Source organism: Grus americana, chromosome 20 (genome assembly GCF_028858705.1).
Source record: "Grus americana isolate bGruAme1 chromosome 20, bGruAme1.mat, whole genome shotgun sequence".
Taxonomy (NCBI): domain Eukaryota; kingdom Metazoa; phylum Chordata; class Aves; order Gruiformes; family Gruidae; genus Grus; species Grus americana.
The window spans coordinates 11,731,310-11,743,525 of NC_072871.1; the positions used below are offsets into that span (position 1 = coordinate 11,731,310).

The 12,216-nt window shown below is 53.3% G+C and overlaps 1 protein-coding gene across 14 annotated transcripts in view; it reads right to left on the minus strand.

Moving 5' to 3' along the window:
• ADAMTSL2 (ADAMTS like 2) overlaps positions 1-7,019 on the minus strand; it is a 28,141-nt gene extending 21,122 nt beyond the window's left edge. For 2 of the 14 annotated variants that reach the window (XM_054848605.1, XM_054848597.1), the window contains exons 1-8: positions 6,837-7,018; positions 6,343-6,586; positions 5,200-5,311; positions 4,008-4,150; positions 3,285-3,360; positions 2,793-2,895; positions 933-1,078; positions 707-830 (exon numbers count right to left, since the gene is read on the minus strand). In XM_054848605.1, coding sequence (XP_054704580.1) covers positions 707-830; positions 933-1,078; positions 2,793-2,895; positions 3,285-3,360; positions 4,008-4,150; positions 5,200-5,311; positions 6,343-6,512 — 874 coding nt within the window. In that variant the 5' untranslated portion in view covers positions 6,513-6,586; positions 6,837-7,018. Of the gene's footprint in view, positions 1-706; positions 831-932; positions 1,079-1,774; positions 1,854-2,792; positions 3,980-4,007; positions 4,151-5,199; positions 5,312-6,004; positions 6,043-6,342; positions 6,587-6,836 lie in introns of those variants that run through there. The other 12 variants (XM_054848600.1, XM_054848598.1, XM_054848602.1 and 9 more) reach the window with 12 other exon arrangements.
• Positions 7,020-12,216: the final 5,197 nt, after the last annotated feature.

A 12,216-nucleotide genomic window follows, 5' to 3' on the forward strand; every position in this document is an offset into this window, starting at 1 on the left:
AGGATGCAATCCTTACCCGCACAAATATCACGTTTATCAAAATTGGTGTAAGAAAAAATATCTGAAGACTGCTTTGCTAGCTAGAGAACCTGTCCTGTGGTTCAGTATTGAACCCTGTGCTAGCCAGCCTTCCAAAATCCCAGCAAGCCGTTACAATTTGTTTCTCCTCCGACTCCCCTTTGCTTAGCACTAGGTAAGTGATGGGACAAGTCCTCCTAAGGCCACTGAAGTTCCTGCAGCTTGCTCCATCTTAAACTGATCATCAGAAAGCATTAATCACTATGCCCGAGTTAGATTACTATACTTAGGACAAGTGGGTTCCTGTTGCTTTACATCACACTAATTTTGGAAATCCTGGTCTTTCAAAATATCGTAGCTTCCTGTTATTACAAATCATTTATTTCTAGTCTGGGTCATGAGAAATAAGACTAAAATAGATGCCAGACTTGCGTAACCCTTTTGCACCATCCAGCATCAGAGACCTCAGGCTTCTGACAAGCACCACGCAAAGTTACTGGTTTTCTTTAAAGAAAACCAAATTTACAAGCGACAATTTACAAGTGACATTGACACACATAGAACACGTCAGAACTGCTGAAGCAGGGCAGTTGGTAAGAGCTAGAAGCAATTTACCAAAAAATAAGTGCATTTAAAAAAAATAGTCCTCTGATACAAATAAAGCAAAAGGTCCCCAAAAAAGCCTTACCAAGATGAGAATTTCCTTTCCGGTAACTGCCGGTCACATGAGTGCAGCTGCTCCCATCTCCTTGGCAAACTCCGCATTTATCCAAGGTGTGGGTGGAAAAGAGAATGCCATCGCATCCAATCGGCTAAAAAATGCACAAATAGAGCATTGAGGGTCAGGCAAATGTCGCACCCATTGTAATTTTCTGAATACTACTAACAATATTTTTGCTATAATGTTTAACAACCTCACATTTTCCAGACACGCAAACCCCTCGGAAATCAGTGTATTTGCAGGATGTTCCATCCCGAGCCTGAACCATTAACTGTCTCTGACCATCCACAGTGGTGCAATGGAGGTCACAGGGCTTGCTAGAAATGTGAACATAGTCATCTAAGGGGAAAGGATATAAAGATATATTCAAAACAGCAGAAACACAATAACTTTCATCCTACCAATGTCAAAGAATCTCTGCCAAGCTAAACAGCAGCAACAGCACAATTGCACAGCAGCCAGCAGTTCGGAAGCTACCATCTCCTGCATTTCAGGCTGGCCAGGAGATTGCACTTCTGAGAGCAGGACAGCTCACTGCTGCAAACCTTTGCACAGCCCGGCAGTCCTCTCTGCTGCCAGGAACAGATGCACCTCGCGATGCTAGCGGGATCACCAGCATCGGCCCAGGAGAAGCAGTCACGGCCACTGTTCCGTGCAAGGACTTGCAGTAGCGATTACATACACATTACACAAAAACATGTGTGTGTTCGCATATCAAGATGTAATACACGAGTTAAATTAACACAGATATATTGTTATAAATACACATACATGTAAGACTATATGCAATATACAAGTAAGACTATATTCAAAACCACAGCAGCTTAAAACATAAGAACTTTTCCATAAACATTCACCCAAGTTGGACTTAATTCGCCCTTTGCTTTCTGCAGGCAACTGGCTGGCTGCATCCACTGGCACAGCAGTCCCACATTTTGCAATAACCACAGGAAGCAAATGACAAATCCGTATTTGCATCAGAAACCCAATGCCCAGTGTTGAACTCTACCAACTAGCGAGCGGTCATATACCCACTGGCCTGCGTGCCCAAGCAAGACAGCATCAATGTCAAAACATTATTCTGCAATTTCCCCAGGAGCCACGCGAACGCCTGCTAAAAAACAAAACAATTCACTGTAACTATTCTGGTGAATCATCATGAAGAGCAAACATGTTTAAAGAAACTGTCACCTTGCCATAGGAAAGGGACAAGAGCAGCCAAGCAGCTATAGCTAACCAGCCTGCCACGGGTCAGGTTCTACCACGCTGACCCTGCCAAGAAGGCTGGTGAGACACGGGCCTGTTTCACATACAAAGGAGGCAACGAGTCATTCCATGACGCAAACTTGTTCTTAGGTATGTACAGAGACCCCTAAAATAAGAGAGTTGCATTAGATCCCATCTCTATTTTTAGACACCCAAAGGGCACTGTGAATCTGAAGAACCAGCACTCAGGAGTCCCCTCAGGAGTCCCCTCCTCGGGAGACCAATAGGTCTATAAATTCACCATGATTTTTGTTTAATGCTTGATTTTGATGGGAGTTAGGTGCCTAAAAATTAAATAAAATCTCAGTCTCTGACTTCCAAGTTATTTCTGCAGTTCTGTGTCGCTCACCCCAGATGACCAAACTGACTGACCGCATCTCGGTGACGTCTGACAGAGCACACGAAGGGTGTGGGAGTGAGCAAATGTCACCGAAACGCAACGCGGCCAGTAGCGGCCCCAGCTCAAAGGACACTTGTTCGGGTGAGCTGGACCCTCCCTACCAGTGTAGTCCATCACCCCATGCTCTTGTACCCTCCTCCAGCTTTTCAGCTCTCTGGTCCTCGGGAGCTGTGACCAACACAGGCTACAGCCATGAATTCATGTTATTTTATTTCTAAGCTACCCTGCAGCTGCAAAACACTCCTTTGAACTTGGGAGACAGCTGATTGTGTCTCTGAAAAATCGCTTTAAAACAGCAGAGGAGGAGCCTTCCTGCAGGCTATAGCATCATAACTATCAAAATATTTTGGCTAAGCATTATGAAACACACAAAGAATGTCTTGTTACCAGGATATAAAGGTTTCCATTGATACGTTCTGCCATTATACACATGGGAGTTAAATGATGAACACTGCTCCTCTCGAAAGCTCCTTCCGTTCGCAGGGCACTCCTAGAATGGGATACATTAATATCCTGATGAAAACAAAATGCGGGAAAGGTTTCTGGCACACCTCGACCGGCTGCAAGGAGTGTTTCCATTGCCTGCCCCATCCTTCTCCTCCTCCCACTGCAGGGACAGCCAGGGGAAACCCCCCCAGGAGATGGTGCAAGAACCACCACTGAGTTTTACGGCCCCCAAAGGCAAAAGGCCCAAAGCCCCGACACAACGGTGATGGGCACCAAAGAAGGCAACTCCAGTTGCTTGGAGGGGCAACAGGGTGTCTGCTACAGGACAAACAGTGTCCCCTCTGAGGGGCACAGAAATGCCGTTGCACTAAGCAAGCATGACTTCCCACGCTTTGTATCGAGTGTTCCTGATGAGAAAAAGGATATCCTTACTTGTACTTTGCAGAGCTGGTATCTTTTGGATGTTCCAGTGCAAGTTTTATTAGCCAGCCCACTCACTGACTTTCTTCTGAATAAAGAAACGATGGTTAGTCAGGGGTCAGAAATCCTTCTTTTCCCTTTTTTAAAATATATTTGTCCCCTGCTTCTGTAAGATTGGTCTCCACATAGCAGAGCCACAGAGAGATCTATCACGGTCCCACCGGAGTTTACAGCAAAGGTCTCTCTGGCTTTGTTACCTGCAGCATCAGCTATTCTTATTACAGCATCCTAGGAGGTACGATGGGGACAAGAGCCTGGGGACAAGGTTTGCAAGGTGCCATCTGGCAACCACACAGCCCAGCAAGGGCAGGGCCATGCACGGAGCAGCCAGTATCAGCGGGTCCCCAACCAACCCTGCACCACAGTGTCCTCGCTGCTGTGCCCAGAAGCCTTGAGAATGGGCTTACACTATGTCTGCTGCCCATCTGCACTAATGTCCACAGGAGAAACCTCAGGGCCAGCACAGGAGTAGCTTGGCTGGTCCTCCTGGCAGGGATGCCCAGGGCACAGCATCCTCATGGCAGCCTGCTCAAGGACATACTTACCTTCTGCACAAGCAGGGCTTGCCAGACAACACCTTTTCACCAGTGCTTATCTACCAAGCAATGACCTTCTGGATCAGGACTTCCTCCAGCAAGCTGGAGTTCCCCACACCCTGGCAGGCAGGCGCCATACCTCTGCCGCAGGCAGTGCCTCTCCTGGGACTTGACGCCTCCTCCGCAGGTCCTGGTGCACGCTGTCCACTTGGTCCACTCGCCCCACCAGTACGCGGTGACGTCTGCCCCCTCCTCCAGGCTGTTGGAGGTCTGCGCCAGGTCCTGCTTGAAGCATCGAGCAGGTGGGGAGAGAAGCGGTGGTCAGCATCCACACCGCAGAGCCCGCACGGCTGGGCAGAAGGCATCCTTCGCCCAGCCTGCCCTGAGCAAACGGGGCATTTCCTTCTCCATCTGAGGTCAAGTCTGAGACTTCCATCTTGCCAGAAACCCTGCGTTCTTCCGATTGTGCTTTCATTACAAATTGGAACGAAATGGCAATATTTGGGATTCCTCGGGAAAGGAAGTGTTCATTGTTTCACTCAGCTGGCAAAACCGAGCTCCCAAACAACCCTAAACTCTCCAAGTCTTTTGGTGCTCTCTGACTCTTGCTACACAGTGAATTCAGGGAGCTGAAGAGCTGGTTGCGGCCAAAAGCTTCACTGAAAGCTTAAGCAAACCCTTGCAAAACCACTCTGCAGCAGGAGAGCATGCCAGTGGATGCTAGCAGGCTGGAGGAGCCCACGTGCTCTCTTTGCAAGAGCCACCAGGTTTGTCACTTCAGGATGGTCCTTGACATCCCCACCGCCCACCCCTCGGCCCCTGCAGGCAGTGGTGTGACCACGCAGAGGGCAAAAGAGCTGCTCCACCAGCATCACCACCACAGGCCTGCACTCGGTGAGGCATGCGCATCCCTTCACAAGGGGCACAGAGCATCCTGGGGGGTCCCAGCTATTGCTCATTGTATTTTTCCATCCCAAATCACCTGCTGGTTAGGGGAGTTCTATTAATCGTGTTTACTGGGAAAGGGATAAAAATATTCCATGCAAAGTAAATGAAAGCTGCAACCACTGCAGGGACCAAGAAAGCGGTGCTCGCCCAAGAGCAGGGTATGGCCTTTTGGAACCCTAGAAGTGATCTGTGCACACTCTTGGCCATGGAAGGTACAACTTAGGTTAAGCCCAAACTAAAGGGCTAAGCCAAGTCATACATCCTCACGCGCGCTGGAGACCTGATGCATGCACAGACCAGTCCTGCAATTCCCAGGGGTTACCCATCCCAGACACCGCACCATTTTAAAGCCCAGAGAACCCCTAGCGAGGTGACGCACTTACCTGAGCTATCACAAAGGCAACGTTGCCCACAAGAAGAAGGGCCAGGGTGCCTCTCAGCTGGGATCGCGCACTGATGGAGATGCTGCTCCACCTCCACTTAGATATCTTCATCCTAGAAAGCAACCACACACCGTGCTAAGCAAAACTCCCATCCAGCCCCACCGCCCGTCGAGAGCGGGGGCTGCTTTGCAGCCTGGGTTACACAGCACACGTCTTCTTCAGCATTCCCGGTCAGCTAAGTGACACCAACCACCAGCCACTGCAAGGGCTTGATCCTGAAGTTATATTTAATTAGTGGAAGCATTAACACGGGACACGTTCACATCCCATCTCAGCTGCTATCTTCCAAACCACAACTCTGTACTGGTTCCCAGTGGCTGCACTCGATACCACCAGTGCAAGCTGAGGCTCCAAGCCTGTGGAAGAGAGCGTGGCTTACACCGAAGCAAGCGTTGCACAAGAGGCAGCGAGTAACAAGAAGTGTCCCTGGATCTACAAAAGCAGTGCATTTAATATCCCCATTTATAGAAATGCTCCTAGAAGAATGAGATGAAAGGCTTCACAGAAAAAAAATAAATGCAATTAACAGCCATTATTTTTCCTTTTTTCCATTTGTTCCACTCTATTTCCCACCGATTCCTAGGGAAGAAGCCTGTTCTTATAGAAAAGAAACCATCCACAATTATAGAGCAGAAATGAAGTATCCCAAGTGTCAGCCTTTCATCTCCTTCTCCATCTGCCTCATGAAAGAGAATAACCCAGAATGGCATTTTCTTAAATAAAACCCAGCTCAAAACCACAATACATTTTATTGTGAACCTCACTGCAAGAGCCAGAAAGGAGCAGGTTTCAGGAAATCATGCTTCCAGGCAATCAAAGCAGCTCATGTCTGTAAGAAAAAGAAAAAAAAATATTCTCCCCTAAGCTAATTTCCCTTGAAAAGTAACTAGACAGTATCTTTGGGAAGTAGGGAGGTGGGAGAGGTGCTGCTCCTGGGGAGAGGGGGCAGGACCGCAGACCTGCAACATAAAGAGCTTCTCTCCTACCCCTTTTTCTTCTCACAAGGGATTTTGTAACAGTTTTGGAAACGCAGAATTGCCGGCAATGCCAGCATGGCTTTGCTATCTGGCTTAGAGAAATTACCAGAGGGCTTCCAGGTCCCCAACTCCGCTTTGCGATCGCCCCAGGGTAGAGGTCCAGCATGCAAAAGACACTTTCCAAGAGGCAGATCCATTGATTAATGGAAGCCCAGAGCGCTTGGCTGGGGATCCCAGGGACAGGTGGCTGAGACTTGCCTTACACTTGGTTTTCATTAAGGCTTCCAGACACTTCTGACTCAAAGCCAATAACAGAGCTCGCTCAGAGTTTATCCTAGAGTCGGTCCGAGCTGCATGTTTAAATAGAAGGAAAAATTAAAGGAGGGGGGAGGGATGTCGCGGACAAGCATCGCGGAGCCGGTACCGGAGGCAGCCCCGCCGCAGCCCGCAGCCCTGCCAGCGGCGGGAGGGCGATGCCGGAGCCGCGGCGGGCGGGAGATCCGCGCCGGGCAGCGCTGCCGGGGCTCGGCCCCCAGCGGAGCGGGGAGCGGGGAAGGGTCCTGCGGGGCGCGACCCCCGCGGGGCCGGCCCGGGCCGTACCTGGATGCGGCGGGGCCGGGCGGGGCGATGCTCCGGGGCCGGGCGGTAGCGGCGGCGGCGGCGCGGAGCAGCAGTCAGCGGCGGCGGCCCCAGACGCTCCCTCCCTCCTTCTCCCTCTCCGACTTCAAAGGGCAGCCAAAAGCGCCGGGGCTTCCAGCGAGGAGGAGCCGCCGCAGTGGCTCCCCCCAGCCCGCGCCGGCCGCTCTTATAGCGGCGGGGGGGGGGGGGGGGGGGGGGGGGGGGGGGAGCGGGCGGAATTCACACCTCTCGGCCCGGGATGCCCCCACCCCGGTTAACCCCTCGCCTCCCCCGGCGCCGGCCCGCGGCCGCCAGGCGGTTTCCTGCGGCGAGGCCGGGGGGGCACAGGCGGGGGGAGCCCGCACGCATGCGTCCCCGCCGCCGCCCGCCCGGCACACGCAGCGCCGGGCTCCCCCCCCCCCCCCCCCTCAGCCCCCCGGGCACCCCCCGGAGAGATGCTGCGCTGCCCCGCCCGGACTGGGAGGGGGGACACGGTACCTGCTGCCCCCAGCCCTCCCACCCACCCCCCGCATCGCCGGCACGGAGCGAGGTGGCCAAAACACTCGTGGTACCTCCGCAGGCACCGTGCGGCCGCGTCCTGCCTCTGGAAGTGCCGGCAGGGCTGGCGGGACACGGTCTGCCGAGTTTTTAATTGCACTCGCTGCTGAAAAATAAACCAAACCCCCGTGACGCCGTGCTTTGGGGGTCATTTGGTAAGGCGCGGTGTCAGTCGTGCTGCTTGAAACGATTTTCTACCCCGCGGGAGAACGGTGGTGGTCAGAAGATGGGCTTGGTGCACGTGAAGAGCCATTTTGGATGAGAACAGTCCCCCCGGCTCAGTGACAGTCCTGCAGGTTCTGTGTCTGACCTCTGTGCGTGTGTCAGCGTAACGAAGGACGCAGTTACACAGGGCGTGTAACCTATATACAATATATGTGGTCAGTCCTCTGCAGGCTTTACGTGTAAAACGTGGTGGATGAGACACCTCACCTACGTGGTGACACACATTCGGTGCATTCCTCAGCACATCCCCCCTGCGCACACCGTGGTCGCATCCCAGCAGCTTTGAGCAGCCCACCTGAACGATTTCTTTCGTCGCACGGGAGATGCTTCAGCTCAAGCCTTTGCTCCTTCCCCTCTAGATCTGCCCTGCACGGGGCAAAACCAGTGCTCCCAGTGGGGCACCGCACCCCGGCACTGGCTCTGCACCCAAGGCGATCACTGCAGTTTATTGTGGTTATCGCCATCGGCTGCTCCTGGTCCTTGGTGGCGACGTTCAGCCCCGTCACCATTTGCCACGGGCCAGGAGCTCCCTCCCGTCTGCAGGGCCTCGGTGTGTGCTGTGACCCTGCCGCGGGGCACGGATCCCTGCACAGCACCCAGCACCCTGCGGGAATCGCTGCGGGTCCATGGTGGTGTTAATTTGGACCCAGTCCTCCCAGGGATGGCTCTGTGAGGCTGAGCAGAGAATCTGTCCCAAAAAATTTACATGGGAAATGAAGTCTCCTTTTCTGTTTGGCTAAACGTCTGCCAGCCTGTTTTAATTTACCCAGCTAGGTTGATTTTCAACTTTCAATTTTCCATTGGTTGGCTGTGACCAGGACACTGGGAAAATTTAGCACTTGAGTTCACCCAACTTCTGCATTTCAAAATATCCCAGCCCGAGACACGCAGGAGAAAACCCTTTCCGTTTTGGAACAACCGGGAGGGAAAAGTCTGAACACGAGAGGTTTTAAAAGCATCAAAATATTTCACATTGAAAACGCCAGAGCAGCCTGGGTCCATGCGAGCCCCTGCGTCCCCCGAGCACTCCTGCCAGCCCTGGGGTTTGGCAGGAGGTTGCAACCCAGGGGACCCCATCCCTGGGTGACCCCGCATCCTGTCCTGCCGCAGGGATGCCCCGGGGCTGGGGAGCACCGGGGCGGGGGGGGGGAAGAAAAACGGGGAGGGGGGGAAGGCTGTCCCCAAGGCAAGAGCCGGTGGAGCCGGCAGCAGGCGAGATGCATTCAGTCTCTGTGCTTCACCAAAAGTTCATCAAAGCCAAAGGATTTTTTTGGATTTTTTTTTTATTTTTTATGAAACAGTTGAGATGACTCAGCAGTTTCTGACGCAATCCCCGTTTCATTGGAAAATTCCTAACCAGCTTCTAGTGGCAACTGATTGCTCCCATAAATCACGCAGTGTTATCCCTGGCCGCAGCAGCGCGGCTTACGCAGCCCCGGCCCGTCCTCGTGAAATCAGCAGGAGCGATGCCATCGCCTCGGTGGGAGCAAAACCAGGCCTGAAAACAAAACACACCGGAGAGCCGATCCAAAACACGAGCCTCTGTCCCGCTTCACATCGGCCAGACCCCACGGCTCCGATGCGGGGCTGGACTGGCCCCTGCTCCCACCACCCCAAAATTCCCGGGGCCAGTGACGCCCCATAACCCCGGGGCTGCGGGTGCTGCTGCCGCGGCTGCCGGCAGGTACAGCATTAATCACAGACGGCCAGGCTCAGACAACAGCGGTTTTTATCTCCCAGTTTTTGGCATAAGCGTTAGAAATTATTTGCAGATGTTATTTACTGCTTTTGGGCTTGGAGTAAATTGAGACAAGATGCACCTGCATGGACAGTGAGAGCCTTTCCCACCCAGGGACGGTCACTGAGGGCTCATATTGGACTTTCCCAGGGAAATTTAGGATTTGGGCGAGGGTCCCTGAGCCAGCCCTGCTCCCTGCATCCCGCACTTTGGCAAGGCAGCCTGCGGTCCCAGCGCTGCGCATTCACCTCCCGGCACCACGCAAGGTGGGCTCTCACCCCGACAGCCGCCCCAAGGGGATCGCGGCAGCCGTCCGGCAGGCAGCTGCCAGGCTTTCCATCCCAAACCGGTGCCGTGCATAATTCAGAGTGCAAAGCAAGGAGCGAGAGACACTCCAAAATAACCTCCTCCAGCCGGGAGAGAGTCGCCGGCGACTGGCTGCTGGTTTGGCAGGAGAAGTGCCTGCAGAGGAAAGGAGTTTCCTTGGCTGAAATGAGTTCAACAAAGTGCTGGCCTGGGCACTGTCGCCGCTCAGCGGGAGATGGGGCTGCTCTGCTGCGCGGAGGCACTCTGCGCTTTGCAGGATCAGGCCGTCTCTCACCTAGGGAGGGGCGATCCCTTTGCCGGGGCAGCCTTTGCTGTGGCGGAGGGACCTCCCTCCTTGCCCTGGAGCAGAGAGCGATGGTAAGCTCCGATCCAGGCACAAGACGTTGACCATCTTGCTGTGCTCCCCATCGTGGGACACCTTCCCATCCGGACCCAAGCACCAGCCCTCGGACCCACCGGAGGTGATGCCCAGCACCAGGGAGCCCCAAACACGTTCCTAGAGCAGGACATCCATAAGCAATGTACCACAGGACCTGCTCTTGGTGAACCAGAGCCATGGCCCAGCCATGGGCTGTGGTGTTCCAGCACTGCTTTCCCAGCAAAATTAGCCCTTTTCCTGCACAGCCCTCGTGCCAGCGCGGCAGACGGGATGGCTTTGTCATAGCCAGCCTCGCTGAAATGCCTGCTCAGGTCCAGGAGAGCCAGGCTGGAGGACGAGCAGGAGTGTGGTCTGGAGTCTGTTGGCCCAGGACCCCCCAGCAGCTTCGTCTTTGCTTGGGGGCGAGACAACTAACTGGTTTTCTTCTTTTTTAAGACTGTCTACAGAAGTGACCCATTTGTTCAACACTTCTGCACAGTTACACACATTATTTCCAGGCAAGCCTGGAGTGGTGTGGGCAGATCTAAGCCATCCGCAGAGCGGGTGTGGTCCCTGCATGGTGGGGACATTGCCAGGGGGATCAAAATATGGTGAAGCCCCCAAAAAAAGGCCCTGGCAGACAGCCCTACCTTCTTCTCAAGAGCTGTGGCTATGGCCTACCACTGGGTAACTAAAACAAGCAAGGGGAGACCAAAAAAAGTGTCCTTTAGAGACAGTCCCAGTCCCTTGCAGAGTGACCTACGGCGCAGTGTTGGGCAAGGCACTTCATTTCTGCGTGCCTCCACGCAATGTGGATAGCAATGATTTATGTCATGTTAGTGTGAGGGTTTCATCCATGGAGATTTGCAAAATGTTGAGTCAAACTGAACAAGCCAAAGCCACCGAGCTGCTCCCACCATCAGATTCCTATTAAAAAATATCTCTGGGTGGTTTGAAAGCCACAAGCGACCACAGTGACCCCAGGTATGGTCATGGCCGTAGAATTTCAGTGGCTTTAAAAGCCTCTTATTTCTGTGCAGACTTTAATTTTACCTGTCCCCAAAGAGCATACATCCCTGCAAGAACCTGGAGGAGCTTCCAGACGAGTCACGCTTGGTTCAAAATTTTAGCTATGCAAAGATTAAAAAAGCACAAAGCCTTTTCTTTTAATGGAATGAGTCTCGCATGGAAGTTGTGCAGTATTGCACGGAGGGACATCAGCTATGCAGCATTGCCAACCACAGGCATTCAGAAATCATGAGTCAGACTCCCCAAACCCCTAAGACTGGTTTCATTCCCTTCTGGATTTTGAGCCTTGAAGCACCACAGCTTCAAGCTTTTCTCTTCAAAAAATGACATTTTTGACCAACGGGCCGAGAGCTGAGACCCTCGCATCGCCACTGGGCTCCAGGAGTCGTGGCTGTGAAAAAACCAACATTAAACACCACGAAACGAGCAATAAACCCCTGCATTGCCCCCCTGAATTTGGCAGCAGGACGGCCACCCCAGGACACCCCGAAGGGTACGAGCAATGGAAACCTGGTGACAAGAAAAGAGACGTCCTCACCATTAACGGTGACACGGTTGTAACGGGCCACGACAGGGTGGAGGAGAAGGGAAGAGTGAAAAAACCCCTAAGGAAAAAAGAAGCAGGGATACCTGCGAGGAATATGCGTAGCAGGTTTATTCAACAGGGAGATGGGAAGGGGGAATTTTTTTAAGGGCAAGTGTTCAGCTAAAGCTGCCTAAAATGGGGCCAGGCCTTATGGAGAATGGATATTTTTAAGTGGCAATTTATTCCACTAATAAAAAAAAGAAGGATGCAGGTGCTTTGGCAGGGCTGCGGACGGGAGCGGGCGAGAGCTGGAGTTGATCAGCGCCGGGTCTGCAGCACCGGCCGCGCGAGGGGCTCAGGCACAGCTGGTGGCCCCGCGTTTATTGGGCTTCTGTTCCCTCCCGCCAGGGCCCACGTACGGATTTCAGCTCTCCAGAAAGCACTACCTGCACCGGTGTCCGATCACGGGCTGCGGTAGGTGATGAGAGGTATTTTACCCAGATGCTGCAGCCGTCCCTTCTCCGGCCGGGCAGGGAAGGGCTCCTGCCCGTGGGCTGCTCCACGCTTGCGCCAGGCCCTTTCGTGCCAGGAGGTTTCACGA